This window comes from Athene noctua, chromosome 27, assembly GCF_965140245.1.
Source record: "Athene noctua chromosome 27, bAthNoc1.hap1.1, whole genome shotgun sequence".
NCBI classification, from domain to species: domain Eukaryota; kingdom Metazoa; phylum Chordata; class Aves; order Strigiformes; family Strigidae; genus Athene; species Athene noctua.
The window spans coordinates 7,150,852-7,178,385 of NC_134063.1; the positions used below are offsets into that span (position 1 = coordinate 7,150,852).

The 27,534-nt window shown below is 70.1% G+C and overlaps 6 protein-coding genes across 8 annotated transcripts; 4 read left to right on the top strand and 2 right to left on the bottom strand.

The window, feature by feature from the left end:
• Nucleotides 1-296: 296 nt before the first annotated feature.
• Nucleotides 297-2,498, bottom strand: LOC141970827 (inactive serine/threonine-protein kinase PLK5-like). The gene is made up of 7 exons (XM_074927709.1): nucleotides 2,403-2,498; nucleotides 1,936-2,043; nucleotides 1,585-1,701; nucleotides 1,360-1,489; nucleotides 1,188-1,275; nucleotides 1,022-1,117; nucleotides 297-933 (listed from the first exon to the last, which is right to left on the bottom strand). Exons 1-7 carry the CDS (start codon nucleotides 2,496-2,498, stop codon nucleotides 414-416), a joined length of 1,155 nt encoding a protein of 384 aa, XP_074783810.1. The 3' UTR covers nucleotides 297-413.
• A 571-nt stretch (nucleotides 2,499-3,069) lies between these two features.
• On the top strand, nucleotides 3,070-8,151 carry ADAMTSL5 (ADAMTS like 5). Its single transcript, XM_074927894.1, has 12 exons — nucleotides 3,070-3,248; nucleotides 4,125-4,194; nucleotides 4,279-4,439; nucleotides 4,844-4,904; nucleotides 5,008-5,116; nucleotides 5,213-5,340; nucleotides 5,435-5,558; nucleotides 6,153-6,236; nucleotides 6,797-6,960; nucleotides 7,045-7,288; nucleotides 7,553-7,624; nucleotides 7,707-8,151. The coding sequence occupies exons 1-12, from the start codon at nucleotides 3,190-3,192 to the stop codon at nucleotides 8,018-8,020; spliced, it is 1,590 nt and encodes a 529-aa protein (XP_074783995.1). The 5' UTR covers nucleotides 3,070-3,189; the 3' UTR covers nucleotides 8,021-8,151.
• Nucleotides 8,152-12,033: 3,882 nt separating this feature from the next.
• PCSK4 (proprotein convertase subtilisin/kexin type 4) lies at nucleotides 12,034-17,730 on the bottom strand. The gene is given in 19 exon segments (XM_074927711.1): nucleotides 12,034-12,395; nucleotides 12,476-12,595; nucleotides 12,909-13,033; nucleotides 13,220-13,340; nucleotides 13,343-13,396; nucleotides 13,540-13,659; nucleotides 13,798-13,901; nucleotides 14,262-14,362; nucleotides 14,547-14,635; nucleotides 14,638-14,761; nucleotides 14,844-15,016; nucleotides 15,483-15,571; nucleotides 15,677-15,753; nucleotides 16,421-16,549; nucleotides 16,711-16,806; nucleotides 16,896-17,000; nucleotides 17,452-17,488; nucleotides 17,490-17,608; nucleotides 17,713-17,730. Coding segments are annotated over 19 exon segments (2,163 nt in total).
• Nucleotides 17,717-22,670, top strand: REEP6 (receptor accessory protein 6). 2 transcript variants are annotated; one of them, XM_074927874.1, is made up of 6 exons: nucleotides 17,718-17,882; nucleotides 20,763-20,856; nucleotides 21,127-21,265; nucleotides 21,524-21,692; nucleotides 21,922-21,989; nucleotides 22,480-22,670. In XM_074927874.1, the coding sequence occupies exons 1-6, from the start codon at nucleotides 17,768-17,770 to the stop codon at nucleotides 22,495-22,497; spliced, it is 603 nt and encodes a 200-aa protein (XP_074783975.1). In that variant the 5' UTR covers nucleotides 17,718-17,767; the 3' UTR covers nucleotides 22,498-22,670. The 2 variants fall into 2 exon arrangements, with proteins under 2 accessions (XP_074783976.1, XP_074783975.1); XM_074927875.1 differs by lacking the exon at nucleotides 21,922-21,989 and having other exon boundaries at nucleotides 17,717-17,882.
• Nucleotides 22,671-22,788: 118 nt separating this feature from the next.
• Nucleotides 22,789-24,819, top strand: C27H19orf25 (chromosome 27 C19orf25 homolog). Of its 2 annotated transcripts, none has more exons than XM_074927872.1 (3): nucleotides 22,789-22,876; nucleotides 23,409-23,621; nucleotides 23,710-24,819. In XM_074927872.1, exons 2-3 carry the CDS (start codon nucleotides 23,474-23,476, stop codon nucleotides 23,880-23,882), a joined length of 321 nt encoding a protein of 106 aa, XP_074783973.1. In that variant the 5' UTR covers nucleotides 22,789-22,876; nucleotides 23,409-23,473; the 3' UTR covers nucleotides 23,883-24,819. The 2 variants fall into 2 exon arrangements, with proteins under 2 accessions (XP_074783973.1, XP_074783974.1); XM_074927873.1 differs by having other exon boundaries at nucleotides 22,824-22,872; nucleotides 23,408-23,621.
• A 423-nt stretch (nucleotides 24,820-25,242) lies between these two features.
• On the top strand, nucleotides 25,243-27,144 carry LOC141970829 (granzyme M-like). Its single transcript, XM_074927712.1, has 4 exons — nucleotides 25,243-25,442; nucleotides 25,559-25,703; nucleotides 25,920-26,174; nucleotides 26,914-27,144. Exons 1-4 carry the CDS (start codon nucleotides 25,243-25,245, stop codon nucleotides 27,142-27,144), a joined length of 831 nt encoding a protein of 276 aa, XP_074783813.1.
• Nucleotides 27,145-27,534: the final 390 nt, after the last annotated feature.

The following is a 27,534-nucleotide window of genomic DNA, read 5'->3' on the forward strand; positions in this document are numbered from 1 at the left end:
TGTTACGTGTCACGTTTTACCGAGCTTCCAGCGTTTCCCTTCCCAGCTTTTCTCTCGAGGGAGAGAACTCGAATCCGAAGAGGGAAACCACGCGCTTCCCTCCCTCCGGCCCAGCCCGCGGCTGCCTCCGTTCCTCCTGGCAGTGACCCCGGGTGCTGCCGGAGGCTGCAGCTGCGGGGGACTGGGAGGACTGGGGGGACTGGGGGCCGCTTCCAGCGCTGCCCTTCCCTGCGTGCGGGTGAGCTCTGGGACCCCCACCCGGCTCCTCGTCCCCATCCCCTGCCTGGCTGGTGGGGCAGAGAGGCCCTTTTTGGCTTTGTTTTTATTTTTTAATTTTATTCTTTTAACCTTTTTTAAGGGCAAACGGGTGCGCGTGCCGTTGGGAATGGCCCGTGTCCCCCCCCCTGCTTGTTTCAGGGGCTGGATTTTAGACGGTTCCCAGCACTAATAAAGTTTTTCCGAAGCGGCTGCTGGCGCGGCTCGGGTCCTGCCGAGAAACCTGCTCTCGGTGGCGGGGGGGCTGAGGGGGCACGGCCACCCCCTCGGCAGCGCCGCAGCGGCCCCCCGCAGCGCTCTGCCCAGCGGCCCCCGCCCCACCAGGACGGGCACCGAGCGGCAGGCGCGGGGCGACAGCCTGGCCGGCGTGAAACCCTGGGGGGGGGGCGAGAGGCACTGACTCCCCCGCGGTGTCCCCGGGGCTGCGTCCCCCCCTCCCCGCCGTGTCCCCCCCACACCTGGGTGAAGAAGCCGTGCTGCAGCACGTCGCGCAGGCTGGGCCGGGCCGCGGGCTCGGGGGCCAGCAGGAGGGCGATGAGGGCCCGGGCGCGGGGCGAGAGGTGGGGGGGCAGCGGGTACCGCCCCGCCCGGATGCGCCGGTACAGCTCCTGCCGCTCGGCCGCCTCGAACGGGGGGTTCCCCGTCAGCACCGCGTACCTGGGGGGCGGGGGGGGGGCTCCAAGCCGCTCAGCAGGGCCTGGAGCCCCCCCACTGCCGCCCCCCACCCCTCCACGTCCCCGCTTACACGCTGCAGCCCAGCGCCCAGACATCCGAGGGCACCCCGTGGCCCTTGCGGTCCAGCACCTCCGGCGCCAGGTAGTTGGGTGTCCCGCAGAGCGCCCTGGGGACACAGGGAGTCACCCCCCCAGCCTACCAGCACCCCCCCAGCAGCGCCGCAGCCCCCCACTCACCCCCAGCGCCGGCCGGCCGGTGCCTCCCGCTGCGCCAGCCCCAGGTCCCCGATTTTCACCTGCATCTTCTCCGTCACCAAGAAGTTACCTGCGGCGGGAGGTGAGCCCGAGGTTGGGGGGGGCCGGCGTGGCTCCCCTCGCCCCCCCTCTTCCTCCCCGCCGCCCCACGCACTCGGCTTGAGGTCGCGGTGGACGATGCCCTGGCCGTGGAGGTAGCGCAGCCCCGAGATGATCTGCCGCAGGTAATACCGCGCCTCCGGCTCCGTCAGCCGCCGCCGCGCCCGCAGGATGTGGGCGAGGGACTGAGGAACGGGACCACCCGCCAGCTCGGGGCCCCGGCGCCGCCCCGGTGTGCGGGGGGTGCTGCTGGGTTTTGGGGTGCGGGGCTCTCGCTCACCCCCCGGCTGCAGAACTCCAGCAGCAGGTAGAGGTGGGAGCCGGCGGCAAAGTGCCGGTGCAGGCGGACGATGTGTCGGTGACGCAGGCGACCGTGCAGCTCCCGCTCCCGCTCCACCTGCAGCGGCACGAGCCCGGCAGAGCCCCCCCCCCGCCCGACCCCCAAACCACCTCTGGATCTGGGGACACCCCCACCCCAGCACCCACCTTTGGGGGCGCAGCGATGGGAACCCACCCCGCCACCCGGGAAGGAGGGACGAGACAAGGGCAGGGCTCTGCGGGGTCCCCGCGGGTATCACCCCCCTCCCTCCCTGGGGATTTTTTGCGTGCGTGTCCCCCCCCCCCGACTCACCCTCTCTGCGACGCCCGCGGCGGCGAGCCGGGCTCGCGGGATGACTTTTGCCGCATAGACCCGGCCACTGGCCACGTCCGCCAGCTGGTAGCAGCGCCCAAAAGCCCCCTGCGACGAGGGGTCCCGTGGGGGTGAGCAGCCCCACACCCCCCCAGTGACCCGAGGGGTGAGAGGCTGTGGCAGAAGTGGGGGCCCCGAGTGTTGGGGGGGGCCCAGCCACGTGCCCTTCCTCAGGGACTGAGGAGCCCAGGGTGGCTACTGCTGGCCACAGGCCCCTGCCTCAGTTTCCCCTTCCCCAGAGGGGACGTGGTGGGTCCCCCTCGGAGTGGAACCACCTCGGGGACCCCCCGCAGCCCCTTGGGGTGCGGGTGTGTGGTGCTGGGGGGGTGCCGAGCAGGGAGGGGGGGCTGGCTGGGGTGGGGGTCCGGCTGGGGGTGCAGGGATGGGGCTGAGGGGGGCGGATTTACCTCTCCCAGGAGCTGACCCCGCTTGTAGAGGGTCCCGCTGCCCGTGTCCGCGATGTAGCCCCCCGGGAGCTCATCCCCCGCGCACCCCCGCACCATCCTGCCCGCTCTGCTGTGCCCCGCGGGGGGGGGCACCCCAAGGGACACCCGCACCCCGGCACCGTAACCCCTTCAGCTCCGGGCTGGGGGTGCCTGCGGCTGCCCCACGGGGCCCGAGGGTGCTGGGGGGGGGGGGCAGCCAGCACCCTGAGCTCTGACAGTCCCCGGCACCCCAAGCTCGCCCCCCCCCGGCAGATCCCGCCGCATCTACCGATCACTAAGCGGGGACCCCCACTACGACCACCCCCCACCCCCCCCGGGATGCCCCCAGCCTCAGGGGGTACCGGGAGGGTCCTGATCAGGATGAGACCAGGGAGGGGGGGGTCCTGTCTGCCCCTTCCCCTCTACAGCTGGGACTGGTGGGGTCCCGGGGGGGGGTGTCAGATGCTGCGAAGACCCCTCTGTGCCCCCCCGGGACCCCAGCAGCCCCCCCTCAGCCGCCGGAGCTCCGGGCCCCGAAGGGTTAACGGGCGGCCGGGGAGGGCTGGGCGCACCTTTGGGGCTGGATATTAATAACGCGGCGGGGAGGGACGGGACGCGAGCGGGGGGGGGGTAGGAGAGGGGGGGGGAAGCCTCGCCCGGCCCCCCCGGAGCTGCGCAGGCGATGCCCGATCGTCCCGGGTCCCCCCTCCCCGCCGCCGGGCCGCCGGGCCGGGACTGAGCCGCCGGGACGCCCCGGCCGAGGGGCGGCATGGCCGGGTGGGGGTGTCGGGGAGCCCCGGTCCCCCGCGGGGGACCCCACGGTGCCGGGTAAGGTCCCGATTTCTGTTTAACCCCTCGCGGACCGCCGAGGTACCCCCACTGCCCCCCCCCACGCCCCCCCCCCGCCCCGGGTCAGCTCCGCTCCTGCGGGGAAACTGAGGCACGCGGTGCCCCCCGCCCCCGGCCGCCAGCGGGGTCCTGGCACCACTCGACCGGGGTCCGGACCCCCTCCCCGCATCCCCCCCTTTCCCCGGAGCGACGGCACCGCCCCCCCCCCCCCCCCCCCCCCCAATCCCCAGCCCTGCCGGGGGGTCCCCCAGTTCCAGTGGGAGCTGCGGGGCTGGAGGGAACCGGCTGGGCCGGGGGATTCCCCAGCACGGGGCGGGGACCCCGGCACCCCCGGGCTGGGCAGGTTGGGGTTCTCCAGGGTCAGGCTCTTGGGGACCCGGGGGCCCCCCCCTCCCACAGCCCCCCCCCCATCCCGCTCACCCCACGGTGGGGCCGGATCCGGCTCAGGGAGCGACGCGGAGCCCCAGCCCCGCCGCACAGGTCTGGTCCTGTCCCGGCAGGCCCCGAGCCCGGCCCGGCTCCCGCCGCGGGGCCGTGGGTGCGGCGGTGCCGTCGGGTGCCCGCAGCCGCCCGGGCACGTGTGTGCGGGACGCGGCGTCGCCCGCTCGGCTGCGCCCACCCGCGTGGCCCCGCTGGCGGCGTCGGAGGCCCCGGGCCCCCCATCCCTGCCGGGGGGGGGGGCTCCTCAGCCCTCCATCTCGCCACCTTCTCCCTCGTTGGGGTCCGTCCCCCCACCCCAGCCCTCGACAGCGCTGGCGGCACCGACACGACGCGGGGATGTGGGGCCCCCCGCTGCCCCCCCCCGCGCTCCCTGGGGCCGCCGGGGCTCAGGGCTCCCCGCTCCCGCTCCCGCAGGTGCCGGCGGCCGTGGCGGCTGCTGCTCCTGGCCTGGCTCAGCCTGGGCTGCGGCGTCGGCACAGCGCAGGTGAGGGGGGGTCGGGGTGCGCGGTGGCACCCCCGGGCTCCTCCAGCCCCGCCCCGGCGCTGACCGGCACCTTCCTCCGCGCAGGGCCCGGCCCTGGGGACACCGACGCGGGTCCCCAAGCCCCCAGCCCCTGCTCGGCCCCGCCGGCAGCCGGCGCGGGGGGTCTGGGGGCCCTGGGGACCCTGGAGCTCCTGCTCCAGCTCCTGCGGCGACGGCGTCGCGCTCCGCACCCGGAGGTGCCCGCGGTGAGTGCGGGACGGGGCAGCCTGGCCCCCCCCGGGGCGTCCCCGCACCCCCCGCAGCACCCAAACCCCGGCGGGGCGGCCACGGCTCTGCCACCTCCTCCGCAGCGTCCCCGCGGGCACCAAACCTCAGCCTGATTTGGGAGGGGGGAGGACGGGGAGGGAGGGGGACACCCCAACTCTGGTGCCTCCATCCTGGGGTGCAGCTCTGGCAGGATCCGGCCCCACGCGGGACATCGTGGGTCCCGCTCCGGCTGCCCCGTGGGGAGGCCGCGCTCGTGGCTCGGTGGCTCGGTGCCGTCCTGGCCCCAGAGGCCGGGGGGGTGCCCGGTGGGGGTGCGGGGTGCAGGCAGGGCTGTCCGGGGGGGCCGTGCCCCTGCCCCTCCGCGCTGAGGCTGTGGCCGCAGATCCGCCGAGGAGGAGCCGTGCCCGGGCGACCCGCGGCAGTACCGGCTCTGCCAGCTCCAGGTGAGCGTGCGAGGGCCGTGGCGCACGGCGGGGCCACCTCGGGGCCCGCGCTGGGCTCTGTCCCCCCCCCGCGCCACCGGGCTCCATCCTGCCGCTCCCGCAGGGCTGCCCCGGCGGCTCCGTGCCCTTCCGTGCCATGCAGTGCTCCCTCTACGACAACAAGCCCGTCCTGGGCACGCCGGGCCGGTACCGCTGGGTGCCCTTCCACGGAGGTGAGTCCCCGGGGCGGCGGGTGGCACCGCCGGGGCTGAGCGGGCGCCACGGCTCCCGCGGCATCACCCCCTTCCCTTCCCGCCCGGCGCCGGCAGCCCCGAACCTCTGCGACCTCAACTGCCTGGCCGTGGGGCACAACTTCTACTACACCTTCGGCCGGGTGCTGGACGGCACCCGCTGCGGCCCCGGCTCCCCGGACCTCTGCGTCGGCGGGCGCTGCCTGGTGGGTGCGCGTGGGGCTGGGACATCTCCCCCCGCCCCGGGATCCCCCCAGCTCTGACCCCCCGAGCCTGAGGCCGCGTCTCGGGTCCCCGCAGAGCGTGGGCTGTGATGGGATCCTGGGCTCGGGCGCGCGACCCGACGCCTGCGGCCAGTGCGGCGGCGGCCACGACACGTGTCTCTTCGTGCACCGGCTCTTCCAGGGCGCGGAGCCCTCCTCCGGTGAATGAACCATTGCCCCGGCCCCCTCCATGGGTGAATGCTTTGGCTCTTGGCTCCCCTGTCCTCCCGTCCCCCGTCTGTGTCCCCAAGGCAGCGCCTGGGTCCCCCGTCACCCCGGCTCCTCTCCGTCTGCCCTGTCGCCGCCGGGACGTCGTCCCCGATCGCTCCCTGTCCTCAGCACGCGGGGACAGGGACGGTGGGCTCAGAGGAGTCCCCTCCCCTCGCTGGGGTGGTTTTCCCTCATCGCAGAGGTTATCGCTCCTCTGGGGCACCCCTGGGGTCCCCAGGGGGTGTTCGGGGGTCCCTGGGGACACGGTCCATGGGGTGCCTGGCCAGGCTGCGGGGACGATGATGCCCGTGAGGGCAAACAGCCCCCGATGGCAGCTCAGGCCCCCCCCAGGGCCACCGTTGGGTGCCCCAAATGTCCCAGCACGTGGGGCCTGGCTGGGTTAATGCTGCTGGTGCCTGGGATGGGGCTGGGGCTGCCCCAGAGCCCCGTCCCCTCCTGCCCCATCCCCTCCCCTGTTCCCACACTGTCCCCTCAGGCCATGCCCTGGCTCTGCCCTGACTCTGCCCCCCCCCTGCCCCCTCCAGGTTATTTCGGGTACATGAATGTGACCAAGATCCCAGCTGGGGCCACCCACATCAAGGTGACGGACAAGAGCCGCAACTACCTCGGTAGGACGTGTCCTGTCTCCGTCCCAGTCAGTCCCAGTCCGTCCCAGTCGGTCCTGGGTGGTGCCACCCGTGGGCGCAGGCAGGGCAGGGTGGGGGTGCCCGCGCTGTGCCGGTTCCCCCACTCAGATGCTGTTTCGAGCATCCTGGGTCCAGGGAACTCGCTGGCGCTCGGGGCAGTTTTCCAGAGGCCGCGGCCGTGGGTTTCGGGAAGGGCTGAGCTGGAGCGGGGCCAGGTCAGTCACCGTGGGACCAGGACTGGGACCCCCGTCCCCAGACCCCCCCAGTCCCCCTCCCGCTGCAGTGGGGGCCCCGTCCCCCACCGGGGCCTGGGGGCTCGGGGGGTTTTGCACACCAGGGTTTGGCTCCAGCTTGGGACCGAAGCCAAGCTCTTCCAAGAAAGCAGAGTTCTCCCGAGCCCCGAGCGCAGCTCTCCCAGCCCACGCTGCCCTCCCCGCTCGGGGAGAGGCCTCCGGTGGGGACCCAGGCGGCCGGGCTGCCCCCGGCGCGGGGGGCACGGGGACCGATCGGCGCTCAGCCCCTGGACACGCTCCCTCCCGCAGCCCTGATGACGAGCGACGGGCGCTACGTGCTCAACGGAGACTGGTCCATCGCCTGGCCGGGGCCGTACGAGGTGGCCGGCACCCGGCTGCATTATGCCCGGGCCCCCGACGGCACCGAGAGCCTGGAGGGGCCCGGACCCACGGACGAGGATCTGCACTTGATGGTGAGGGTGGGGGCGGCGCAGGGACGGGGGCAGCCGGCCCCGGCCCCCCGGTCGCTCCCCTTAGCTCTGCCCCTGCCCGCGCAGGTCCTGCTGCAGGAGCCCAACCCTGGCATCGAGTATGAGTTCTGGTTGCCCCGCGGTCACCCCCAGCCCGGCCGTGGTGACGCCAGCCCCCTGCGGCAGCCCCAGCCCCGGGGGGCCGGCAGCCCCCCCTCACAGGAGCCCCCGGTCAGCCCGGCCCCCGCGCTGCCGCCCCGACCCTGGGGCTCTGCCACGGAGCCGCCGCCGAGAAGCCCCCCCGGCCAGAGCGGGGCCGGGGCTGCCGCAGGTGCCTGTTCACCCGTGGGGGTCCCCACAGCCCCCCGCTCCACTGAGCTCTCTGCTGGGGGGGGTCCTGGGGAGCCCCAGGGCTTCCCCATGAAACGGGGACCCTAAAAAGGGCCCCTGACTTAACCCTCCTCAGGAACCCCCTGTGTGCCCTCTCCTTATGGGGTGTGGACCCTCAATGCCCCCTCGCAGTGCTGCAGGGGGGGGGGTTGGGGGTGCTGTGTCCCCTCTCCCCCCTAAACTGCTGCAGTTTTTGCCCCCGCAGGGCGATGCGGGAGGTGCCGCCCGGCCAAGGGACGCTCCCAGCGCATCCGGCACTTCTGCCAGAGCGATTTCGGTGGGCGCCGGGGGTGGGAAGGGGCTCGGGGTGACACCCGGGGACGTGCCCGGCTCAGGCCGCCCTGTGCTCGCCCCCACAGTCTTCCAGGGCCGGATCCTGGCGCGGCGCTTGGTGGGGCAGGAGACGCGCTACGAGGTGGAGGTGAAGACGCCGTATCGGCACCGTTTCCCGCTGGTGCCCCGGGAATACGTGTGGGTGCCCAACACCTGCGGCTGCCCCCCGCTCCGGGAGGGGGGCCAGTACGTGCTGATGGCGCGGAGACACGTCAACTACGAGCGCACGCTCAACCGCCTCCTGCTGCAGGACGACGGCTACGCCCGGCCCTGGACGCCCCGCGAGGAGCGGCTGGTGCGGGGGGCGGCCCAGCACTGCCCCCAGCCCCGGCCGCCCTGAGCCCCCCGCTCGGAGCCCCATCGCCCGGGGAGGGGGCGGCCGGCGGGACCCCGAGATGCTCCTGTCTGCTCCGAGTCCTTTCCATGGCCGGGGAGGGGCCAGGGCCCCCCCAGTCCTGCCCTCTGCCCCGTGCCGGGCATCGCGCCGTCCTTGGGGTCAATTTGGGGGTGGAGGAGGGTGGTAATTTATTTTTTTGCAGAAAATAAACCCATATATCACCTCGCTCGTTGTGTGCCCCTTCCTGGCCGGGGCCAGGGTGTCCCACGTCCTCCCCACCCCGGGGTGCCTGGGCGGGGGGTCCCCTCCCTCGTCCCCGTGCTGAGCCCCTGAGCGACGCGCCCGCCCAGCGGCGTGTCCCTGTCCCCGAGATGGACGCGGGCCAGGTTCTGCCTTCCGAGGTCGGGACCTGCCGCTTATCTCTCTTCCGGCGGAGGCGAGCGGGTCCCTCCCTGTGCCAGAGCCCCCTCGCCCGTAACCCAACCCGCGGGCTGGCGGGTGCAGCGGCGGGGCCCGTGTCGGGACGGGACGTGCCCGGGAGGGCTGTGGGTGCTCTTGCACCCATCCAGGAGTGGGTTTGGAGCCGGTGCTGAGCTCTCCCAGCTCGTGTCGCTGGTGACTGTTCCCAAACTAGGCACGGGGCTGGGGGGTACCCGGGGTGGGTGCCCTGAGTGGCAGCTGCCAGCTCAGGAGGGTCATTAAGACATCGGGTAATTAATCACCAGGACTCAGAGATGAGCCCTGGGGGCAGGTGGGGCTCTGTACTGGGCTCCCCAGATGGTCCCAGTAAAGCCTGAGTGATACCAGTGGAGGCTCCTTGGGCTGATTAGGGCTGGAAAGGTGCCTCCACCCTATAAAAGTGCCCCCTCCCACCCCCACCTCCCCCCATGGCTACTGGGGGGCTGCTGGGGGGCTTGTCTCTGGGTGGGTGTGTTGGCTGCTGCACCCTTTTGGGGGGTCCCCAGGGCAGCACCCCCAGCTCCAGCAGCTCTGTTGGAGCGAGCGATGCCCGGCAGCCCCCGGGCTGGGGCTCTGCGCTGTCACCTTTGGGCCTCCCGGGTTTGGGGTGTCCCTGCCCGGCTGTCCCAGCCATGGCGGGTGTGGGGACAGTCACCCCGCGGGCAAAGAGGCCCCGCAGGGAGAGCAGCGGGGACCGGGGGCTCTCAGCCGCCAAGGCTGGGGCTCGCCAGCGGGCCGGGAGCCGGCAGGGAGAGGGGGACCGGGGGGGGCGATGCTGGGAGCGTGTCCCGCGTCCCCCCTTGGTGCCCGTGACCCCCAGGCAGGGCCGGCTGGTGAGGCTGCGCCACAAAGGGGAACGTTGCAGGCTGGTGTCTGCCCCCCCCTGCCCCCAGGAGAGGGGTGAGTGTGTGTGTGTGTGTGTGTATCCCCACCACTGCCTGGGGAAGGGGGGGCTGCGCTGCTGAGCCCCCTCTGCCCGCAGAGCCTGCGAACCCCCCGTTGCAGCCCCACTACAAGGGTGTCTACTTCTCGGGGCTCCCCACGGATGAGTGCCAGGATCCTGCTCCCCCCAGCCCGTGAGTACACAGCGGAGAGGGGGGGAGGTCCCCATGGCCCCCCAGCACCACCAACCCTCTGCCTTCCTCCGGCCAGGCTGGTCCCCGCGGCCCCGGGCTGGGATGGTCCCCGGAAGACCCGCAGCGTTCCGGGGTGCACCCTCGTCCTGGAGCTGGTGAGCTGGGGGGGGGGGCTGGGGAGGGGGGGCTGTAACCCCGGGGTTGGGGTCTGACTCCCCTCCCGCTCTGCAGGAGGGGACCCTGGTCTGCTCCTCCGTGCTGGCCGGCGGGTGGCGGGGTGCCACGGCCACCGTCACCACGACCTTCCAGGGAGACGCCTACGAGGTGGGTGCTGGGGTTGGGCCGTTGGGGTCCCCGGGGGGGGCTGGGAGTTGGGGCTGTGGGTTGGCAACAAAAAACTTCTGCAGCCACGTCTTCCCCTTGTAGATGAGGCCCCGGGGGCTGAAATCCCAGGGGGGAGGGTGGCTGAGGGGGTCCCGCTCAGGGTGCTGGTTCCCCTCTCGGGGTGGGGGGGGGCACCTTGGGGGTCAGGGTGAGGGTGCTGGGGGTTCTCTGGGGCTGCCCCGGGACCCTGTTCCTTTCCAGGTCCACGTGAAGCTGCGTCCCCACGTGCAGCAGTTCCTGGAGAGCCTGTCCAAGATCTACGAGGTACCCAGACCCCCCCATTCCCCTGGGGTTCGTGGGGTGCCCCTATTTTGGGGCATGGGGACACACACACACGTGTGCAGGGACTTCCACCTTCTTCCACCCCCAGATTTTTGTCTTCACAACCGCGAAGCAGGATTATGCCGAGAAGGTCCTGGCTGTGCTGGACCCCAAGAAGAAGCTGATCAGGTGATGGCCGAGGTGAAGCCCCGCCGGGGGGCCCCCCCACTTTGCGTGGCAGGATGGGTCCCACGGCTCTGCCTCCCCCCACCAGGCACCTCCTCTCCCAGCGGGACTGTCTCTGCGCCCGGGGCTGCTACTGGAAGGACCTGGCCCGCCTGGGCAGGGACCTGGCCAAGACGGTGGCCCTGGACCACTCCATCCAGGGCTTCCCCACGCAGGTACCGGCAGCGCTGGCCCTCACGGAAGGTGGGGGGGTTTGTCAGTTCTACCCCCCACCCCCGGGAGCACCGCGGCCACCACGGCTCCTCCGTGGCCAGTGGTCGCCCTTCTCTCCCCAGGCTGCCAACTGGATCCCGGTGCCGAGGTGGTGGGGGGACCCGCGGGACGAGGAGCTGCTGCGCCTCACCCCGCTGCTGGGGCAGCTCGGCCGGGCGGTGAGAACTCGGGGTGAGGGGGGGCTGGGGAGGGGGGACGGGGCCGCTCGGGCTCAGCCCTCCCTAACGCCGTGTCTCCCCGCGCAGGCCGACGTGCGTGCGGAGATCAGGCGGCGGTTCCTGCGCCACACGCTGCCCGCCGAGGACTAGGCCGGAGCAGGATGGAGGAAAAAAAGGCCGGAGTGGGAGGGAGGGAAAAGACCAAACCCCAGAACCCTCGGTGGGGGGAAGAACATCCAGGCCCGAACCCCCCCCGCGGCGCTGGGCCGGGCGCGGGTTTGCGGCTGCGCTCTGCGCGGCGAGGCCCGTGGCTCCCGCCCTAGGGCTGGGGGATCCCGCTGCAGAGACGCCCCCCACCCCCCGACACTCTCTCAAGCTGCCTTTGGAGGAAAAGCTCCGTCCTGGCCCCCTCCTGCCCGAGATCCGGCCAAGGCCTTTTTCACGGGTTATTATACGCTTGGACAAAGCTCTGCCTCTCTAACTCCTTGGCTCGCAAACAGGCTGCGCTCGGGGGGGGGCTCAGCTGGTGGGGGCGCAGCCTGCCCCCCCCCCCTCCCCGCCGTGCCACAGCCCCGGGCTCTGCGGCTGGGAGCCAGCGCCCGGCGCGGTGCCGGTGCCCCCGGGAGGGCCCCAGCTGGCAGCGCTCCCCGTGCCAGGACGCAGCTGCCACCGCGCTGCTGCCAGCCCTGGGGGGGCTGGGGGGCGTTTGGGGAGGGGGGAGCAGGGCGGCTGTGGGGTGCAGCGACCCTGGCACCCCGTTTTTGTTTTTTTTTTAAGGACGGGTAAATGGGAACTGGGGGCCGCACCACGGTGCAGGTTTGGCTGCTGCTGCTCTGCCCGAGGAGCCGGCGGCGGTCACGCGGGGGAAGCCGCTTGGAGAGAAATCGCATCTCCTCCTCCTCTTCCTCCTCCTCCTCCTCCTCCCTGCAGCCTCCGTGCCTGGGAAAGGGCACAGGGCTCCCAGCCACGAGGCCTGGCCCTGTTGGAAATCGTTCCCTCGCAGCAGCATGCCAGGCCGGGGGCCCTGCGGGGTGCGAGGGGACGCGTGGGGTGGGGAGGGAAGCCGCGAGCGTGGCCCCACTGCTGCGGAGCCGGGACACGGCGTGGGATCGGCCCGGGCGCTGCCGGGAAGGGAAGTGACCCCTGGGAGAGGGCGGCCTGGAAAGGCAACAACCAGTTTATTTTGGAAGCGCAGAGAAGGATCCAGCCTGGGCCGCTGTCACGCTGTCCTTCCCGCCCGGGGACAGCAGGGGCTCCGTGTCACACGCAGCAGGCCAGGCAGTGCGTGACACAGGGTGGCCGAGAGGCTCCCGCCGAGGAGGACGGGGAGGAGGCGGCGGCGCAGCCCCTCCTGGGCGCGGGAGGCCAGCGGAGGGGAGCAGGAGCGGGTGAGCGTGTCGAGGGCGGGGGCACAGGCCGTGCAGTTGCTGGCCGAAGCGCCCTGGCACGTGTAGCAGGAGGGGTGGCAGCTGGCACAGACGCGGGTGACGCTGGTGGCGGTTCGCTGGAGGTGGCCGTAGTGGCACGGAGGGCACGCGGCCAGGCAGGAGCCCCGGTGGGTGTACAAAGAGCCGCCGCACGCTGAGGGGGGCAGGAGGGAGGGCGGCCTGAGCCGGGCTGCCCCGGGGCCCCAGCACCGACCCCTCTGCCCCGAGACTCACCCTCGCACGCTCCCCGCGCGTCCCGCCTCAGGCACCCGTCCGGGGCAGAGGCTGCCGAGCGTCCGGCTGCCGTGGGCCCCTCCGTGCCGTGGGGGTGCAGGGTGAGGCTGCTCAGCAGACCTGGGGGCAGGAGGGACAGGGCTGGGTGCTGGTTCCCACCCTGTGGTGTTTGGGGGCTGCAGGGTGGTGGGTGTGGGGCTGGAAGCCTCGGGGTTACATTGTTGGGGCGGGGGGCACAAGCCATTCCCCCTTGCTGGCCAGAGAGAGCCTCAAACCAAACAAACGTGGCCCCGCAGGAAAAGCGGGTTCACCTGCCCGCGAGCAGCAGGAAAACAAGTCAACAAGTTGCTCATCAAAGTGGGGGAAGGAAGAAGAAAGTCCGACGGAGCGCTGGGTGAGTCCCGCGAGGGGGGGTCAGGCCCCGGGGACCCACCTGTGTTACAGGCGTCACCCTTGCTCTGGAGCTGGAGCGTCCAGGTCCCCTCGGGGCTCTCGTCCCAGAAGTGTGTGGACGTGAAGGTCCAGTCCTTGTAGCCCTCCTGGCTGGTGTCGTAGGGGCTGGAGGAGAGCAGAGCTGAGGGGGGGCGTGCAGCCCACGGGGGCCCTACGGTCACCCTGTTCTCGGTGTCGGGGGCGTTGCCAGGACGTGGCAGGACACCGGGGTGAGTCTGTTCACTGCGGGGGCCAGGAGCAGCTACTGATGTGGGGGAGAGGAGCCCCCCCAGCAGTCCCCCCAGTCCTTACCGCGCGCTCACCAGCGTGGACGTGGTCCCCATGGGGCTGGTCAGAGCCATCTCCGGGTCCCCCCTGCGGCTGTAGCTCAGGGACAGCTGGACCTGGACGTGCTCCAGCGCGCGGATGCTCTGGTCCTCCCGGAGCAGGAGGAGACGTTGGTGGAGACGGGGAGCTGGGCGCCGATGGTCCCGCCGAGGGCGAGGCGGAGGGAAGGGCACCTCCTCCCCTCCGCCACCCCCCTCCGGAGAAGCAGCGTCTGTTCCCGCAGCATCACTTTGGTACGGGGGGGGGGGTCCCTGGGTGAGGCCAGACCCGGGGGTGCGTCCCTTACCGGGGGGTGTGAAGGGCCTTGACCGAACACCTCCGCGGGGGCCGAGTCCCTGCCCACGCCTTGGCCATCTCCGCCAGCAGCCCCGCGTCCAGCAGCCCGTAGCCGTAGTAGTGGCTCACTGCGAAGCAGATCCCACCCCAGAGAGGCCCCGTGAGCGAGCGCCCGCCATTCCTGCCCCGGGTCTGCCGGCCGGAGTTTCTGCGGGGCAGTGCGCCCCGAGGAGGCCGGGCTCAGCCCTGCCTGCCCCTGAGCTCACCCCGGCGCCCGGCCCCGTTCGGGGCCCAATCCTCTGCCTGCAGGTGAGAGGGCCGGGAGCTCCTGACGACGAGGTGCTGCAGGTCCCGCCAGGTCAGCGCCGGGCTGGAGGTGAGGCGGGCGTGGGGATGGAGGCCTCTGCTTTGAGGTAGCTTTTGAGGGGGACATTGGGTTCTTCCAGCTTGTGGTGGGGGTAAGTTAGCTGGCTGCCTCCAAACTGGGCCCCCACAACCTCCTTCGCTGCCAAAACGGGAGAACCGGAGACCTCCAGAGAACTCTCCTGCCTCCAGCTGCTCTCCCTCAGTGGCCTGGGAGAAGATGCTGCCCCACCAAAACCCCAGGAAGACCTCAGCTCCGCACCCCAAACCCCCCTGGCAGCAAAGCCCCCCTTCCTTGTCCCCGCAAGGTCCTGGCGAGGCACCAGGCTCTCCCTGGGGCCCATCCTGCTGCCGCGACGTCACCTACTTGGCCTCCAGTGCGAGGGTGACCATTCCTGCGGCCAGCGGGGCCGAGGCCGCGGTGCCCGTGTGCTTGTCGGTGCAGCGGTGGTGCAGGTCGGTGGTCACCTTGGGGGGGGATTGGGGGGGGTCTCGGCACTGCTGCCTGCTGCTGGCCCAGCAGGCCGGGCTGCCTACAGTCAGGTAACCTCAGCAAACACCCCCTCTGGCTCCCTTTGTGCTTTTTGGGGTCTCGCAGACGCTTTATTAAAGCCCCCCGCTGCCTCCTCGGGTGAGGAGGGCCTGCACTCACAATCTGCGCCTCCTCGCCGCTGGTCCTGCTGCCGTAGGTGGTGGTGAGGATGGCGGAGCAGCCCTCGCCGTACCAGGGCCTCCGCCCCCCGCCAGCACGCTGCCCACGGACGGGGTGTAGATGCTGTTGGCGTAGCCGTCGCAGTTGCAGTTGTCGTGGTTGATCCCACCGTTACCGGAGGCCCAGATGAAGATGGAGCCGAGGCCACCTCGTCCCTGGCAAGGCGGGGGGAGGCAGAGGGGGGTGAGCAGGGAGTCCTTGTGCCAGCAAGGCCCCCAAGGCTAGCGCTGAGCTTACTTTGGTGGCCCCTCTGTAGAAGGCCTCTGTGGCCAGCACCCCCGGCCTGTCCACGGTCTTCCCGTCGTCCTCGGGGCCCCAGCTGGCGCTGTAGGTGTGGATGTGCTGGGGCCGCAGGCTCAGGGCCTGAGCCTCCACCGCGTCCGTGATGGGACCGTCCAGCACCCGCACACCTGCAGGGCCAGGACGAGGAGCAGCCGCGTCCGAGGGCCGGCACCGCTCGCGAGGCCACGCTGGCTCCGGCTGGGCGGGACCCTCGCACGTGTCCCCCCAGCGGGAGGGCTGAGGGGCCTCTCGCCGACCCCCACTTCACACCCCCCCGTTGCCTTGAGCACTTTTCCCACCGCGCTGCCCCGAGGAGATCACGCTCCTGCAGGTCTGGGAGCTGGTTCCCGAAGCTCCTCGTTAAGCCCTTTGCAATTAAGCCCCGTGAGTTCTCCCAGCTTTTAACCCCCTTTGCCCACTCGCTTCCACGGGGGAGCCTGAGCCCGCACGGTGCCGCCCGCAGCGTGGCCAGATGTGGGGTAACACCGCAGCACCCTCTCGTCCCCTGTAAGCCCGCGGGGCCCCACGTCCCCCTGAGGTGCTGAAGCTGCTTTGGAACTTCCATCCCGCCAACGCGCCGGAGCAAGGGCTCACCCCCGACTTTGGCCTTGTACGCGACACCGGCTCCGCAGATTTGGTTGTTGGCTGCAGCCGCCGCTTCTCCCGCGCAGCGTGTCCCGTGCCTGAGGGACAGCAGGAGCCTGGGGGGGCCGGAGGGGCCTAGGCCAGGTTCTGCCCCCACCCTGGAGAGATAAAGCACCCAGCCCAGGGTGCTGGGCAAAACTCACCGGTTCTCGTCCCCGGCGCTGTACCTGGGCTGGGGGTCGGGGTCGTTGCTGTTGAAGTCGTAACTTGCCAGGGGGTCCTTTTGCAAAAAAAACCCGACCGGGATGAGCAAACGGCCTCCGGCGCGGGTTGTGTCCCCTCGCCCGCCTGCTGGCCCCTCGCCCCTCGCCTGGTACTGGGGATCGCCCTGCCTGCCTGCCAGCTCGCTGCCTGCCCGGCCCGCAGAGGGCAGAGGGGGCCCCTTTGCACCCCCCCAACTGCGCTGGGTTAACCTGGAGCTGTTGGGGTTTCGTTAAAGGAGTGTGATTTCCCGTGTCACTGTGCTGCTTCGCTGGGCCCAGGCTCGCGTGGGGGGAGAAAGGGCACCTTGGGGTGTCACCCGAGGGGGGAGCCTTGCCGCCCCTGCAATGAGGAGAGAGGAACTACGAAAACCGATGTTGTTTTGAACAACTAAGCTTGACCTACCCTTTCCTCTTGGCTCTTGGAGCACGTGAGGATTTACCAGCTTTACTGGCTCGGCAGCTTGCTGTAATTACGTCTATTTTGGGGGCTTGAGTGTGTACAAGTCCTAACGTTTCCTTGATGTGAGAATTCACTGCGGGAGACACCAAACCTTTTGATCCAGCCCCGGCGAGGCTGAGTTCCCACCGCACAGTCCCACGGGTGGGATGAAGGCACCAGCTCCCACCCTCCCCTGGAGACAACCCGCCCCGCAGGAGCCGGTTCCTGCAGCCCGTCGTAGTTACGTAGTTGGCAGACAGGTCCGGATGATCCTTCTCGATCCCCTCGTCCAGGATGGTCAGCACCACCCCCAGCCCGGTGTACCCTTTGCTCCAAGCAGTGAGGATGTTTAGATCAGGATTGATGTCATTATTCTGGAAAACGGATTAAAGTTGATCAGCCCCCGGGGAAGCAGCAGGCTGCGGGTGACCTTCAAGGCCTCTTCTGCTGCCTCATCACCGCCAGCATTAGTCCTGTTTACGCATCGGGGAGGTGAGTTGCTTGAGGATTAGAAGAGAGAGCGGCAAAATCTCACCATGTACCACTGTTTATGGAACCAGGGATCCGCTGGCACCACGCTGACGCTTCTCTTTGTGCGTCTCTTTACGGTTTGCTGCTCAAACCAGAGGACCTGGGTGGGAAGCAGCGTTGTGGGTGGCCGGCAGAGCCTGCCACCATGGCGTGCGGTGGCTTCGCTCCCTGCAGCCGCCTCCTCCCTACCTTTGGCTCTTTTCTCAGGCGCATGTTCCAGCCCCAGTGTCTGCTCAGGGCTTTCTGCCTGGTGCCTCGGTGTTTGAAATGGTAATAAGGCTCCCCCTCCATCACCTGCAGGCACAAAGAGCTGTTGTAAGAGACTTTTCTAGGGCTGGGGATACCTGTGCCAGCTCTGCGTGGGCCGCAGAGCTCAGAAAGATGCATTTAGTGGAGTTGTAGATGACGGGACGGGCAGAAAGTGTCCCTTGGTGACAGGGCGGGCTCCTGGGGACGGCTGGTGTGCGGCCTTGGGGTTTCCTCGCTCAGCCCCGCACACGCAGAGGCCGTTAGCGACACGCACCCCCTCTGCGCTCCTGCTGCCGGGGTTTAAAACCACAGCGGGGAATAACCAAACGCCCCCATTTTAACGTTAAACCAGCGGCCGCTCCGGGACAGCTGCTGGGGGTGAACGGAGGGGACAAAGCAGAGGACATGGCGGGGGGACACCGCGGGGTGTGGATGGCGGTGCAGGGCTTGCCCCCGTCCCCCCCCCCGTGCCCTGCGCCCGCCGACCAGGCCGCACCTGGCCCAGGCAGAGCAGGCCGAGCCGCCGGGCCAGGCCCTCGGCCCCCCGCCGCCACCCGCACGGCCCAGCTGCCCAGGTAGACGCGGGGCCCGGCGGGGCGGCGGCGGCGGCGACCACCAGCACCAGCGGCCCCGGGAGCGGCCCCGGGAGCGGCCTCGGCGGCGCCGCCATCGAGTCCGCAGGCGTTGAGCGGGTGTTGCCATGGCGACAGCGTCGCCCCGCCCACCCCCGGCGTCGCCCCGCCCACCCCGGCGTCGCCCCGCCCCGCCGCCGCATTGGCCCGGGGGCTCGGGCCGGGGCCGGGGCCGCAGCCATGGGCACGGTGCCGCAGCGCCTGCAGCGCTTCCTCGATCGCCCCGGGCCGCTCGGGGACCTGCTGGGTCGCCTGGAAGCCCGCACCGGCGTCCGGCGGCTCTACCTGGCCACAGGTGCGACCGGCACCCCCGGGACCCCCCGGCCGCGCTCCGGGGCTGCGCTGCCCGCTCCCTTCCTGCCCTTCCCGGTTTGGCTTTTTTGGTGGGGGGGGAGTGGGGTGTCCTCCCGAGGGTCCCTCCTCTTTCCTGGGGCGCCCTGGCAGCCCCTCACCGAGCCTCTGGGCTCTGCGGGGGGGCAGGGGACGATCAGGGGACGGGCAGGGCTGGCAGGGGACGGGCAGGGCGGGCAGGGGACGGGCAGGGCTGGCAGGGGACAGGCAGGGTGGGCAGGGGACGGGCAGGGCTGGCAGGGGACGAACAGGCCGGGCCCCCAGTTTGGGGGTCGCTGGGCGCTCTCGCAGAGCAGGGCCGAGCTGGGGTGGGGGCCTAGGGGTGGCCGCACTGTCCGTCCTCGCCTTCAGCAGGTGCCAGGTACCGCGCCCCGACCCGGGGGGAGACGCACCCCGAAACCCGCGCGGGGTCCGTGTGCCGGAGGTGTCGGCCGGACCCTCGAGACCCCTGATTTGGGAAGGGGGAGTGTCCTTGCTCCCTGGCGGGTGACCCCCCCAGATCGTGGCGGGTCAGACCGGGTGCTGGGGACGGGAGCGCCCGTCCCCGCGTCCCGCTCGCCCGGTGGGACTCGCCTCCGTCCCCGGCAGGAGGGCAGAGGTCCGGCTGTTACCAGATCCTGTTGCTCATTAATGAGAAACGAGCTGCCATCTCCCTGGGGAGCGTCCTCCTGGCACGACGTGACCCCTCTCCTCTGTCCTCGCTGCAGCTCCGACCCTCAGCCCCGTCCCGCTGCCAAGTTATTCGCCCATCTGCGTTCTCCGCATCGATATTTTTGATATAAAACCTCCCAGGAGGGGCTCAGGGTTTCGCGGTTCCTTGTGTCCCACCTTTCACCTCTCGGTGCGGTTTCCTGACCCCTGACCTGCCGCAGGGCTCGTTTCCCCACTCCAAGGGGGAAAAGGGTCCATGAAGGGGCACGTGCCGCTGCGAGCGGGTTGTGTTTGGATGTGGTGTGTGGCGTTGGGCGTCTGGCGAGCAAAACAGAGCCGGGGCTTTAGTCGTGCTCGGGTGTGATGGGCTTTGGGGTAGGGGAGGAGCGGAGGCACCGCTTCCACCCAGGAGTGATGGTCCCATGTTCTCGGTCCCTGTCCTGGAAAGGAGAAGCTGTTGCTAAACTAAAAATACCCGATTTCTCCCTCCTTTGGCTCTGGAACAATTCCCGATTTGTGTTTGAACCCGTGCGGGTTGGTTCTGCATCTCTGGAGCCAGTAGTGACCCACGGGCTGCGGTTTGGAGCCCGTCTTGCCTGGGCTCTGGGCAGCACAGCCAGATCAGCTGCGCGGCACCTTCGGCTGGTAAAAATCACCTGGGGGAGGCCGGTGTCCCCTTCCCGAGGCCCGGGGCTGGCCAAGCTGGCCATCACGCTGGCCACTTGCCCTCCTTGCCAGGACAGGAACAGTGGGACGGCTCCGGCCACCCCCCTCAGCAGCTCTTCTTGGTAAGCGAAGCCTTTCACTTGTTTTTTTTTTTTTGCTATTACATAAATTTCTCTGGGGGCACAACTTAGCCCATAAATCCCTTCCAAGGCTCTTGGGGGAACAAAGCCCAGTGCTGCCTGAACCTGCCTGTTAGTTTTCCTTAAAGGGGGTTTGTGGTTGCTCCTGCCCGTCTCCGGGGAAAGACCTGAAGCCCCGTGCGTGCCCGGAGCCGCGGCTGCCCCGCACCAGGGGCCAGAGCAGGGCGCAGAAATGCTGCAGTGAGCAGGGCAGGGATAATCCGTCCTCTGAGCCCGAGCAAGGGCTTTCCTCTAATTCACCAGCACAGACAGTTTAAGTCCTGGCTTTCCTTCCCGTGGCAGGGCGAGGCGCTTACGTTAACGGAGGAGTGTGTGCGCAGGGCAGGGGGGTGCTGCTGCGCTGGGACACTAAATGCCCTCGACGCAGGCTTTGCTTTCCTGCCCTCTGCCCCGTCGGGGTCTGTGTCTCGGCTGCCTCGGGCAGGCTGGGAGGGAGCTGCTGGGTGCTGGCGTCCCCCAGCCCTCAGAGCCCAGGCGTGAGCGAGGGCTCGGGGCTGTGACCGTGGTTTCGGCAGCGAGAGCTCCTTGCCCCGGCTGCCCCTGGCTCGTCCAGCTCTGCTGATCCTGCCTCCTGCAAGCAGCTGAGGGCTGGGCAGGCTCCAGATGACCCAAGCCTTGGCTTACATTTAATTTGAACGATTTAATTGAATAACAGGGAAGCAGGATTGAACTGCTGGTTCTCAGGGGGGCTGAATCCTTAAGGAGCAGTGGCTGCTGCTCGGCACAAGCTCGCGTAGATGTGTACAGGGAGCAGAAAGGAGACTCAGCTCTGGCAGCAAGGCTGCTCCTGGCGCTGGCTCCAGTAGCAAGGCTTGTCCTTGAACAGTCATTATCAAAACACCGAGTGGCTCCGAGCCCCGTGTGTGGAGAAGCTCAACACCTTGACTTTGGACTGTAGGTGTGTTACAGCCTCCGCTTCCCACATCTCCGCAGCCTTGGCCTGGGGCCAGGCTGGCGACAGGTTGAAAGCGCTGCGAGTTTGTTGTGGTAAAGTCCCTTCTGGGCCAGGGAGGGGACAGTGACAGACAAACGGATGAGCGAGCCCCTGTGTCCCCCGACAGGCTCTGCCACGCGCCGTGGCTCAGTGCGGCTGCGCGAGCGGCGTGTTGAGCACCTCAGTGGTCTGGTGTGCGGAGGGTTGTGCTGGAACTAGTCGGGGGTGGTTGTTATTCCCAACTGGAGGGTCCCAGCACGCGCCTCTTCTCACTACTGGGATGAGAAACCCGCTCAGCAGACTGAGCCGGGGTCTCTCCTCGCCGTCTTGGTGTCAGCAGGGACGTGACGGTCCTTTCTGTCCCCGCCGGCAGGTTCTGTGTCGTTCCTGGGGCTGTACCTCGTGTTCGGCTACGGCGCCTCGCTGCTCTGCAACCTCATCGGCTTCGCCTACCCCGCTTACGTCTCGTAAGTACCCGTGGCCCAGTCCAGCCTCCATGCAGCATCTGGGGAGCGTTCCCTGCCCTTAGCCGAGGGTCTCCCTGGCCACTGACCAGGCAGTTATGATTTGGAAGCTCTTGAGTCCTTCCTGAGAACATTGGGACCTGGCACGGTCCCAGCTTGGGGCAGCAGCACCTCGTAGGCAGGTTTGCTCCAGGGTTTGGAGGACTTGGGAAGGAGGTGCCTACCCTGGCAGCAGGACCGCAGCAGCAGTGCCCTGCCCCTCTCCTACCGCAGCATCAAAGCCATCGAGAGCTCCAACAAGGAGGATGACACCACGTGGCTGACGTACTGGGTGGTGTACGGCGTCTTCAGCATAGCCGAGTTCTTCTCCGACACCTTCCTCTACTGGTTCCCCTTCTACTACGCTGGGAAGGTAACGGCTTGCTGGGGTTGGAGTCCTCCGTCCCGCTGGCTGACGGTGGAGGAACCAGGCGCGGTGGGCTCTGCCCTGTTAGCGGGGCGGTGGTGGGGCCGCGGTCCGGCGTGGAGCCAGCTGAGGTCCCGGTACCTCCAGCGAGCTCCAGCCTTGGGCCAGGCTTTGGGGGGGGGACTGGAGCAGCTCAGCTGCTGCCCCGTCCCTGCCCCAGCTCTGCCCGGCCACCTTCCAGCTCTGCACGTCTCCTCCCCGCAGTGCCTGTTCCTGCTGTGGTGCATGGCCCCCGTGTCCTGGAACGGGTCGCAGGTGCTCTACCAGAAGGTCATCCGGCCCTGCTTCCTCAGGCACCACGAGGCCGTGGACAGCGTGTTGGGCAACCTCAGCACCAAAGCCCTGGACGCGGCTTCCGGCGTCGCCCGGGAAGGTAACGCGGGTCCCCCGGCCCCCACCGTGCCTCTCCGTGTCCAGGGCAGGCGGTTTCCCGCGGGGACACGGGCAGCTCTCGTTTTAAGGACCAGCCGGTCTCTCCGTGACCGCGGGCCGTGCTCTGGCAGCCGCAGCCCCGTCCCGCGGCGGTAGCAGGAGCCCAGCGGGGCGCTTGCTCTCCCCCTCTCCGTAATTCTCTTCTCTTCTCTTTGCGCCTCCCGGTCCAGTCCTGCAGACTCTGATCAGCAGCCGTGCCCGGCTGGCGGCCCAGGTGGCACCGCAGCTCAGCTTGTCTGTATGTAAAGAGCCGCCGTTGCCGCTGCCGCCGGCGGGAGAAGGGCCCGTTCTGCGTGAATCGCCCCGCCGCGACCACCACCCGCGGTGGCCAGCTGTGGCCACCTTGGCGCTGGCCAAACCGACCTCCTGCTCTTGCAGACGCCGGCAGGGCTCACGCACAACCGTCCCCTCGTCCCTCGGCCCGGGTAGAGCAGGCGCTTTCCCTCCCGCTTCTCCGTAGCCAGACCCCCGCGCCGCGCGTCCTCCCCCGGCCCCGCCGTGTCTGTGTCTTCCTCAGCGCTGGTGGCAACCTGGGGGCCAGGGGTGCGGGCAGGGCGCAGGCAGCTGCCCGCCACCCGCGGGGAGGGCAGGACCCGGCTGCCGGTGCAGCGGGAGAGGGAGGGAGCGGGATGGGGACGCGTGGCCAGGGCGGGCTCGTCCCCGGGCCACCGGCTGGGCGGCTGCTGCTCCAGGGACGGGCCCTGACGCCGTCCCCGTGTCTCCCGCAGCCTCCAGAGCAGCCCTGAACCTGGCGGGGGAACCGAAGAGCAAGTGACAGCGGCCCCCGGTGGTACCGGCAGCGCGACCCCGGGCCTGGGGCTCTCTAGCCCAGGCCTAGGCCTGGGACCCCCAAACCTGGGCCCAGGCCCCACCGCTGCTGCCCCCAATAAACCCCCGGGGGCTCCCGGTGCTTCGCGAACCGCCTCTGCCGCGTGTTCCCTGCGGGCGGCGGCGGCGCCGCCAAACCGCGCGGCTCCTTTAAGAGCGGCGGGAGGTGGGCGGGGCCTTCAATAGGGGCGGGGCCTTCAATGGGGTGGCGGGGCGACGTGTGAGGGGGCGCGGCGGAAGTGACGTGAGGGGCGGGGCCTTGGCGCGACGGGGCCCGGGAGGAGGCGGCGGCGGCGGGTGAGGAGCGTCCGTCGGTCCGCGGGGGGGCCGGTCTGTCCCTGCGGGGCCGGGGGTGTCTCTGTCCGTCCCGAGGAGGGCGGGGGGCGTCTGTCCGTCCGTCCCGGGGAGACGGAGGGGCCGGGCTCTGTCTGTCCGGCCCGGGCTGGACAAGGCGGGGGGAGGCTCTGTCTGTCTGTCTGTCTGTCCCAGGAGGGACAAGGGGGGGAGTCTGTCTGTCCTGGGGGAGGTCGGTCGGTCTTAACAGGCAACGAGAGGGCGTCTGTGTGTCCTGGGGGGCAGTGAGGGCGTCTGTCTGTCTGTCTGTGTGTCCTGGGGGGGGCAGTGAGGGGGTCTGTGTGTCCTGGGGGGGGCAGTGAGGGGGTCTGTCTGTCCTAGGGGGGGGCAGTGAGGGCGTCTGTCTGTCTGTCTGTCCAGGGGGGGTGTGAGGGGGCTCTGTCTGCCTGGAGGTGACAGGGAGGGGGGAATGTCTGTGTGTGTGTCCGAAGGGCAGCGTGGTGGGGGTCTGTCAGTCTGTCTGTCTGTCTGGCAGCCGGGGTGGCGGCAGCACGGCCCCCTCACGCCCCCGCCAGCCCCCACGCGTGAGGCCGCCCCGTGATGAGCTCCAAGGCCAAGCGGGTGCTGCCCACCCGCCCTGAGCCCCCCAGCCTGGAGCAGATCCTGGCCGACGTGCGGGGCACCCACCCGGCCGACCCCGTCTTCCTCCTCCCCGCGGAGCCCCCCCGGGACCACGGCCCCTCCCCAGGTGAGTCCCCGGGGGTGGGGGAGAGCAGCGGGAAGGGCTCCACCAGCCCCTGCTGAGCCCCCCCCCCGGCTCCTGCTCCCCCCGCCAGGCCCCGCCGCGGAGGAGAGGGAGCGGCTGTACGGGCAGAGCCGCTCCTACGTGGAGATGAACCAGCGGCTGCAGGAGTCCCGGGAGCGGCTGCGGGAGCGGCGGGAGGAGCTGCGGCGGGCGGGGGCGGCGCTGGAACGCGGCATCGCCGACATGAGGCAGAAGGCGTGCTGAGGGTGCGGCCCCCGCCCCGCCCGTGACCGAGCTCACGGGGCTCCTGGACTGCGGCGGGTGCCTCGGGACACCCCGCGGTTGCGGTTTCACCTCCCCGAGTCGGGGGTAGCACCGAGCGCGTTCGATTTACGGAAGGATCCGGCGTTGCCGGCGCGTGAGGGCCGGGGCTGGGCCGCCTCGGCAGCGAAGCCTTTCCCTGGGGAGCGGCGGGACCCGGTGCCGGGGAGGGGGTGTCTGGGCGCGGCGTTGGGTTCCCGGTGCCGGAGGAAAGGCTCAGACCCCCCCACTTGGGTCCCTGCTGCCCATGAACTTGATGCCCTCGTCCCCGGCGGGTGACATGTCTGCGCCCTCACGCCGCGGCTTCACTTACGACTTTTCCATCTGGTACTGCCCCGAGGACGACCACATCGCCTCCCGCATCTCGGAACACTTGACGAAAGAGGGTTTTCGGGGCTACGCAGAGCACCAGGACCAAGTGGCCGGGACGTCTGTCGTCCTGACCGCCATCGAGGTCATCGAGGCCAGCCGGGTGGCCATCCTCCTCCTCTCCGCCAAGTCCCTGCACGACCCGTGGTGCCAGCGCGTCTCCCAGTGGAACCTGTGTCACATCATCCACTGCCGCGGGACCAAGATGATCCCCGTGTGTGTGGGTGTGACGAAGGACAAGGTGCCTGCCTTCCTGCGGCACCTCACCGAGCTGGAGTACCAGACCGAGTTCTTCTTCGAGCGGCTCGTGGCCAGCCTGCGGCCGCCCCGCAAAGCCAGGCCTGCGCCGTCCTCCGCAGCCAAGAGCTGAGCGACCGGGGGTGGCCGAGGACGGTTTCGCAGCCCCGCGGCGATAGCAGAGTTGTCCTGTGCTGCTAATAAAGGTGGTGAGAACGCGTCGCCCCCGCGCTGGGCGTTGGCACCAATCTGATTAAAAACCTTTCTCGGAGAACTGAAGATGCGACTTTCTGTGCGCGCGCTCTCATTCCGCTCGGCGAGGGGGGGCTGAAGTCAAAAGTAAAACCCCAGGGAGCACCGGGGTGGCTGTGAGTGGTTTTCCACTCTCACAGGCGTCACCCTGTGGGTGCCTCTTCCCCTTCCTGCCCCCCCTGAGCGGGGGGTCCGTGTCCCGCTGCCGCCCCGCTCGGCTTTCACCGAGGGCCGGGGAGCAGGCAGGCGCGGGATGGGGGCGAGGGGCAGCCCGGGGCTGCTGCTGCTGCTCACCCTCCCTTTGGCCGGGCCCGGTGAGCGCTGGGGCGGTGGGTCAGGGGTGGCCGGGGGGCTCTTGGCATTGCTGGCCGCGTGGCAGGCGGCTCACAGGGATGGGGGTGCTGGGGGGGGGAGCCCCAGCCTTTCCCTCTTGGTGGGGTGGCCGATGCGGCGGCAGGACCGGGGACAGACTCTGCTCTCCCCGGCAGCGCGGGGCTGGCTCCGGCCGTCGGTCATCGGGGGACACGAGGCCAAACCCCACTCCAGGCCCTACATGGTGTCTGTCCAGTTCAGGGGGGTCCACGCCTGCGGGGGAGCGCTGCTGCACCCGCGCTGGGTGCTGACGGCCGCCCACTGCCTCCAGGGGTGAGTCCGCAGCGGTGACATCCTGCCCGGTGCGGGACAGGGGGCTCGTGGCAGGGAGGGGGCTCGGTGTGGCCAGCACCGGGCTCCCTCCGACGCCGGGTCCCGCTGCGGGGCAGGACGGGGCCCACCGGGACGGTGGTGGTGGGGCTGCACAACCTGCGGGAGCGCGGGGCGGCCACGCAGACGTTCCCCATCCGGGCGGCCTGTCCCCACCCCAGCTACGACCCACGGACGCTGGAAAACGACCTTCTGCTGCTCCAGGTGGGGCTCGCGCCGGCCGCGGGACGGGGTTTGCCGTGGGGCTGCGGGCGCGGCGGCGGTGCCAGGAAGCGCAGCCGGGGAAGGGGCCCAGCGGGTCCGTCCCGCGTGCGCGAGGGGCTGGGTGACGTTTCCTCTTCTCACCTCGGAGATGTCACAGCTGGGTGACATCTCCCCGCTCTCGGTGCTGCCAGGGCTCTGACGCCACCCTGCCCGCAGCTGCAGGGGACGGTGACGCTGAGCAGGACGCGGCGCCTCATCGGGCTGCTGGGGCGGGAGCCGGTGGCCGGGGGGACGTGCAGCTTGGCGGGCTGGGGGGCCCGCAGGCGCGGCGGGCTCTCGCCCACGCTGCAGGAGCTGGAGGTCACGGTGTTGGACGCGCGGATGTGCAACAACAGCCGCTTCTGGAACGGTGACATCACCCCCACCATGATCTGCTTCTGGGGACACCGCAGGGGCTCAGCCCCCTCCAAGGTGAGGAGCTGGCGGGGGGGCAAAGGGCTTTGCGAGGGGAACAAGGGGCTGCAAAGCTCTGTCCCACCCCCCCCCCCGAGCTGCCGTTCCTGGGTGTGGGGGGGTCTGGGGAGGACTCACCTCGATTTCCACACCTCGCTGAGGGGGTTCAGTGTTGGGCCCCTCACCCCAAAAAGGCCATTGAGTGACTCGAGCGTGGCCAGAGAAGGGCAACGGAACTGGGGCAGGGTCTGGAGCACAGGTCTGCTGGGGAGCGGCTGGGGGAACTGGGGGGGTTCAGTCTGGAGCAGAGGAGGCTGAGGGGAGACCTCCTGGCCCTCTGCAACTCCCTGCCAGGAGGGGGCAGAGAGGGGGGATGAGTCTCTGGAGCCAAGGCCCCAGCGCCAGGCCCCGAGGGAATGGCCTCAAGCTGCCCAGGGCAGGGTCAGGCTGGCTCTGAGGAAGGATTTCTGTGCAGAAGGGGCTGTTGGGCGTTGGAATGGGCTGCCCAGGGCAGGGGGGAGTCCCCGGGATCCCTGGGGGGGTTGAAGAGTCGGGCTGAGCCAGCGCTGAGGGGTCTGGGGGAGTTGGGAAGGGTCAGGGGGAGGGTCACGGTCGGGCTGGAGGAGCTGCAAGGGCTTTTCCAACCCGGATGACTCTGGGATTCACCCTGAGCAGAGAGGCGAGGTGCCCCCACCCTGGCCATGGGGGGTCCCTAACCCCTGGCTGGGGTCTCGTCCGCACTGTCACCTCCACCCAGGGTGACTCCGGGGGCCCCTTGGTGTGCGGGAAGCGGGCGGCGGTGGCCGGTGTCCTGTCCTTCAGCAGCCCAGACCCCACCGACCTTTTCAAGCCGCCGGTCGCCACCTCGGCCGTGAAACACAAGAAATGGATCCAGAAAACACTGCGGAGGGGCTGCTCCTCCTCCCCCCGGCCCGGGCGCGGGGGACACAGAGACCACCCCTTCCTATTTACACAGGTTGGATTTTAATTCTTAATACTGTCCAGAGTCCCGGTAAAGTAACATCCTTGGTACATACATACAGCGACGGGGGGAGCGGGGCAGCGCGGAACCCGGCAGGATTGTCGGCAGAGGAGGGCTGAGCCCGACGGGCACGCGCGGAGCAGAGACGGGCAACAGCGGGGCTGGGCGGTGGGGCTTGAACCCGGGGCCGCAGCCGAGCGCGTGGGGTGATGTTGGCCCTCCTGGCACATCCTCGGCTCGGTCACAGCACGCGGGAGTGGGGACACATGCTGCCCCCCAGGACTTTGCCCCTTTTTCTTCAGCCCCGCATGCGGGTCTCGCTGTGCTGGCCGCAGCCCCCCAGCCGCTGCCGGAGCCGAAGGTCCCCCAGGACACGTCCACCCCCACAACCCCCGT

Coding starts and splice junctions, on each gene's coding strand:
- LOC141970827 (XM_074927709.1), bottom strand. CDS start 2,498: ATGGTGCGGGGGTGCGCGGGGGATGAGCTCCCGGGGGGCTACATCGCG. Junction 1,702..1,935: donor CCGCGGGCGTCGCAGAGAGG/GTGAGTCGGGGG, acceptor GTGCCGCTGCAG/GTGGAGCGGGAGCGGGAGCT. Junction 1,276..1,359: donor CCACCGCGACCTCAAGCCGA/GTGCGTGGGGCG, acceptor CTCCCGCCGCAG/GTAACTTCTTGGTGACGGAG.
- REEP6 (XM_074927874.1), top strand. CDS start 17,768: ATGGGCACGGTGCCGCAGCGCCTGCAGCGCTTCCTCGATCGCCCCGGG. Junction 21,266..21,523: donor CCTTCTACTACGCTGGGAAG/GTAACGGCTTGC, acceptor TCCTCCCCGCAG/TGCCTGTTCCTGCTGTGGTG. Junction 21,693..21,921: donor TTCCGGCGTCGCCCGGGAAG/GTAACGCGGGTC, acceptor CTCCCGGTCCAG/TCCTGCAGACTCTGATCAGC.
- LOC141970829 (XM_074927712.1), top strand. CDS start 25,243: ATGCGGCGGCAGGACCGGGGACAGACTCTGCTCTCCCCGGCAGCGCGG. Junction 25,704..25,919: donor ACGACCTTCTGCTGCTCCAG/GTGGGGCTCGCG, acceptor CCCTGCCCGCAG/CTGCAGGGGACGGTGACGCT. Junction 26,175..26,913: donor GGGGCTCAGCCCCCTCCAAG/GTGAGGAGCTGG, acceptor ACCTCCACCCAG/GGTGACTCCGGGGGCCCCTT.
- ADAMTSL5 (XM_074927894.1), top strand. CDS start 3,190: ATGGCCGGGTGGGGGTGTCGGGGAGCCCCGGTCCCCCGCGGGGGACCC. Junction 4,440..4,843: donor CGCACCCGGAGGTGCCCGCG/GTGAGTGCGGGA, acceptor CTGTGGCCGCAG/ATCCGCCGAGGAGGAGCCGT. Junction 7,289..7,552: donor CGGGGCCGGGGCTGCCGCAG/GTGCCTGTTCAC, acceptor TTGCCCCCGCAG/GGCGATGCGGGAGGTGCCGC.
- C27H19orf25 (XM_074927872.1), top strand. CDS start 23,474: ATGAGCTCCAAGGCCAAGCGGGTGCTGCCCACCCGCCCTGAGCCCCCC. Junction 23,622..23,709: donor GGACCACGGCCCCTCCCCAG/GTGAGTCCCCGG, acceptor TCCCCCCGCCAG/GCCCCGCCGCGGAGGAGAGG.